General features: G+C 38.8%; 1 protein-coding gene across 1 annotated transcript; it reads left to right on the forward strand.

The window, feature by feature from the left end:
- Positions 1-1,256: 1,256 nt before the first annotated feature.
- LOC117349609 (olfactory receptor 6Y1-like) lies at positions 1,257-2,216 on the forward strand. Its single transcript, XM_033923201.1, has one exon. It carries the CDS (start codon positions 1,257-1,259, stop codon positions 2,214-2,216), a length of 960 nt encoding a protein of 319 aa, XP_033779092.1.
- Positions 2,217-4,331: the final 2,115 nt, after the last annotated feature.

The raw sequence follows: 4,331 nt of genomic DNA on the forward strand, positions 1-4,331 counted from the left end.
TTCAGCGCCGTGGCAGTGGTAACAGCTCTGACGCTCAAAGCGCTAAAAACCACGCTACACTTTTGTAAAAGGAGGGGCTAGAATGGTATAAAAATAAATAAAAAAATATAAAATCATAATGATAACATACCATGATGGATTTAAAATGGTGTCTAGCTTCTTATTGTTCAATGGAAAAGTAAAATATAGAGGGTATTAGTGGTCATCTACAAAAAAATTTTAATTTTGCAAAGACAGCAAAAGGATGGATTATATATTTTCTTCAGCGGTGATCACCTATACTTGAATTTTTTTCAGAGCTTCATTTCATTTGAAAGAGATTTGTCTCCTGTGCATTTAGGCCACAGGGACGTTTAAATATGTCTGTCCTGTCTTCCCTCTCCCACTTTTCTTCCAAAGTATACATATTGAGACTTATTTTATTTATTCAATTTTCTATACCGTTCTCCCATGAGTTTATTCAGGTACTCAAGCATTTTTCCCTGTCTGTCTAATGTACCTGCGGTAATGAGGGGATTATGTGACTTGCCCAGGGTCACAAGGGTCAACGTGGGTTTGAACCCACAACCCCAGGGTGTTGAGGCTGTAGCGTTAACCACTGCACCACTCTAGAAATCAAAATGTAGTAAAAGGACAATCAAGCCATTGTGACATCACTGATGAGGTTGGCTCTTATTGGTGGAATGAGGCATTATGATGTCACAATACCAACTCTGGTGATCAGAGGCTGAAACTTTTCACACTATTTATTTGTTCAATTTTCTGTACCATTCTCCAAGGGGATCTCAGAAAGGTTTACATGAATTTATTCAGGTACTCAAGCATTTTTCCATCTGTCCTGGTGGGCTCACAATCTATCTAATGTACCTGGGGAAATGGGGGATTATGTGACTTGCCCAGGGTCACAAGGAACAGCGTAGGTTTGAACACACAACCCTAGGGTGCTGAGGCTGTAGCTTTAACCAGTGCGCCACATACTCCCCTAAATGCGCAGTTCTCTGTGGACTATTTTTTGCTTCCACATGGTATATGAATTTTCGAAAATAAAATCTTATTTGTATGAACAGATATCCAGTTTTTCTTAATTGACTGTTCACCGCAAGGATCCCTATGGTTTTGCAGTATACAAATATTTTTGTTATATTATGCTATAGAAATGATTAGTAGTAGATCACATTTCAGGGTTACAATGTTTAGAAAATGTGGAAATAATTTTCAATAATAACTTTGAAATAATATTTCTTTAGGGATTATACATGGAAGGCAATGACACCACTGGGACTGATTTCCAGCTTGCTGGGTTTTCCATGACTTGGAAGCAAGAGATCTTAGCCTTCTTCATCTTCCTACTCATCTATGTCTTAACCGTGGTAGCCAACATCCTTATCATTGCGCTGGTGAGACTGGACCGAAGCCTCCACAAGCCCATGTACTTCTTCCTGAGTAACTTCTCTTTCTTGGAAATATGGTACACTTCTTGCACGATCCCCAAAATGTTGTCCGACTTTCTGAGTAAGAAAAAATCAATTTCTAAAAATGGATGTATTGTTCAGTTCTATTTCCTTTTTTTCTGTGGTGCTGTGGAGAATCTCCTTCTCTCTGTGATGGCCCTTGACAGGTTCGTCGCCATTTGCTATCCGCTACGCTATCCAGCCGTTATGAATAATAGCATGTGTGTCCGGTTGGCTGGTGGCTGCTGGGTTGCCAGTTGTTTGGTGGTGCTGTTGCCTGCAGTTCCTTTATCTAAGTTGCCATTTTGTGGCCTTCTTATGATAGACCATGTCTTCTGTGACTTTTCACCTCTTCTGAGATTATCATGCATGAGAAACTCTTTGAGTGAAATTTCCTTCCTCTTTCTTGCTTGGGTTATTCTTCTAGGCTCTTTCATTTTGATCATGATATCTTACATTTTCATTATCTCGACTATTGTGAAAATGTCTTCTGCTGGAGGAAGACATAACGCCTTCACCACCTGTGCCTCGCATCTCCTGGTGATTTTTCTTTATTACGGGACAGTGCTTTTCATTTATGTCCGGCCATCAGCCCAACAGACGTTTGATCTGGATAAAGTGATATCAGTTTTCTACTGTATGGTGACCCCACTGCTAAACCCCCTGATCTATAGCCTGAGGAACCAAGAGGTGAGGACAGCCCTGAAGAGGATGATAAATAAATTGAGAGGACTGAAGAGGAAAGAGAGTATGTTCTCTTTGTGAGTGTTTGTCAGCGATAAGCTATAATGTTCCAAAAAATATTGAAAATAAAGGCGTTTCAAACAATATATTTATTGTAAAAGTAAACATTTTGTATATCTGAAGTTTGTATTTTTTTTCATCGATATTAGAAATATTGTTTCCCTAAAGCTGCAGTATTAAAATATATTTCCCTATTTCCTTGGCATTCCCTATTTGATTTTATTTAATTTTTAAATATATCATGTGAGCAATTCTATAAGTGGGAACCTCCGTTTAGGTTCCCCCAATACCGCACCTAATAGCATCTGAGCGCACAGGTTCTTTTATGGAATACTAGAACAGCCTGGTATCAATGCACCTTAGATCCACAAGCCCGCAGTTACACCAGTCATAGACCAGGTGTAACTTGGGCACCTACATGGGGCGGGGACATGTGTAACCTACAGTATTCTGTACCTTACATATATGTAAGTAGCAGCTCCGCCTACCTCTTGTCCATTCTCTGCCCATGTGTATCCCCTTGCATGTAGTGCTATGTCCGGTCATATGGCATTACAGACAGGGCCAGATTCTATAAACGGCACCTACATTGGTGGTGCCTAGCGGCGCCTAGATGAATTTCAGGCGCAACTCCAAATTGTTTAATTGACTTTAATTGGCATTTTAATTGAAAACACCATTAAACGTCCATGAAAAAAACAATTCCTTTAACACTAATTGAAGATGCGCCTGGAATTCAGTGAAGCATCTAACAACACTTAAGAATGCCTACTTGAAAACTGGGCGTGGTCACATTTGTAGGGGATATATCAAAATTTTTAACTATGAAGGAACACAAATACATATTCAACTGACAAACTTTAGCCCCGTAAGGGTTAAATTTAGAAATTGATTGGTTTCAACTGTGAGCTTTAGTAAGGATATTTTGATTGGCTCACGGTCTTACTTCACTTCATTTTCGGCGGGGTCCCCAGTGAAACAGCAGATATATATAAGAGCATAAGGTAGCGGCGCTCCCCTAGCATTTTCGTCTCCCACGCGTTCCAAGTTAACACTAGCCAGAAGCGGATAGGTAGTTTTGTATTGAAAAGTATTAATTGAATACTGTTCAGGATTAGGTATGTTTATTTGTGATAACTAATCTGTAAGCAAATAGTGATGTTGCAATTTTCAATTTTCATTGTTATTTTAATTAACAGTGTCCCCTCCTGAGGAAGAGTCATCGAAACTCGAGTCGAGGGGTCATCACTTTTAATATGGCTAATGTTTATCATTAGCATACACCTCAGCACAAGGCTGTGGTTGTACTTGGACATCTACTATCATCCTCTTATCATATAAGATATGTGAACATGCTATATTAATAGAGAAGTATTACTATATGAGAGGTTTGGGACCGTAAAGAGCTGTGATGATCCCACTACAACCATAGTTCTGTTATCACAGCTGATTTTGGTTATCGGTCTGAGCACTTTACAAATATTTATATAAATTAAATGACTTATTAGAGCTGTGATCAACCAGTATGAAGCCTAAATTACGGCGTCATTTACTGAATTCTCTCCAAAATGAGGAAAAATGATACTTATACTAAAATGAAAAAAAAGTAAAATCACCAAAAAGCATAAGGTGGGATTTGCTGGTGTTAGAATTATTGTTATGAATGATTGGACATGAATTTTCTTTATTTCAAGAATAGCGTAGCATCCTAGCACAAAGAGGGTAATTCTACGTACAGGGAGGTCACCAAAATTTAGAAACCAAAAATGCACATAAATGACCTGAATACTAGCTTATACGCACTGAGATGGGCATTATTGAATCTAAACAGTATTCCGTAACATGGTGCCTAATTGCAATGACATGTAGCTTGAGGGTGGGTATATACAGGGGTGGAGTCTGGGAAGATCGAGGGTAGGGAGCACAATTATGAGAATAAATTATGGAAGACTATCAATTAAGTGTGCATTGTGCCATCTTGACACAAACAATTATACCAGTTCTATGACTGAATGTGCAGCTGTTGACTTGTATGCATGCTTTAGATGACTTTGGGCTCCGGATTTCTTCAGATTTTGGGGGATTCCAACAGGTAAGATATTTTAAATTAAAATTTAGGTGAATGAAGAGGGAAGA

The sequence above is a fragment of the Geotrypetes seraphini genome, chromosome 16 (genome assembly GCF_902459505.1).
Source record: "Geotrypetes seraphini chromosome 16, aGeoSer1.1, whole genome shotgun sequence".
NCBI classification, from domain to species: Eukaryota; Metazoa; Chordata; class Amphibia; order Gymnophiona; family Dermophiidae; genus Geotrypetes; species Geotrypetes seraphini.

Coding starts and splice junctions, on each gene's coding strand:
- LOC117349609 (XM_033923201.1), top strand. CDS start 1,257: ATGGAAGGCAATGACACCACTGGGACTGATTTCCAGCTTGCTGGGTTT.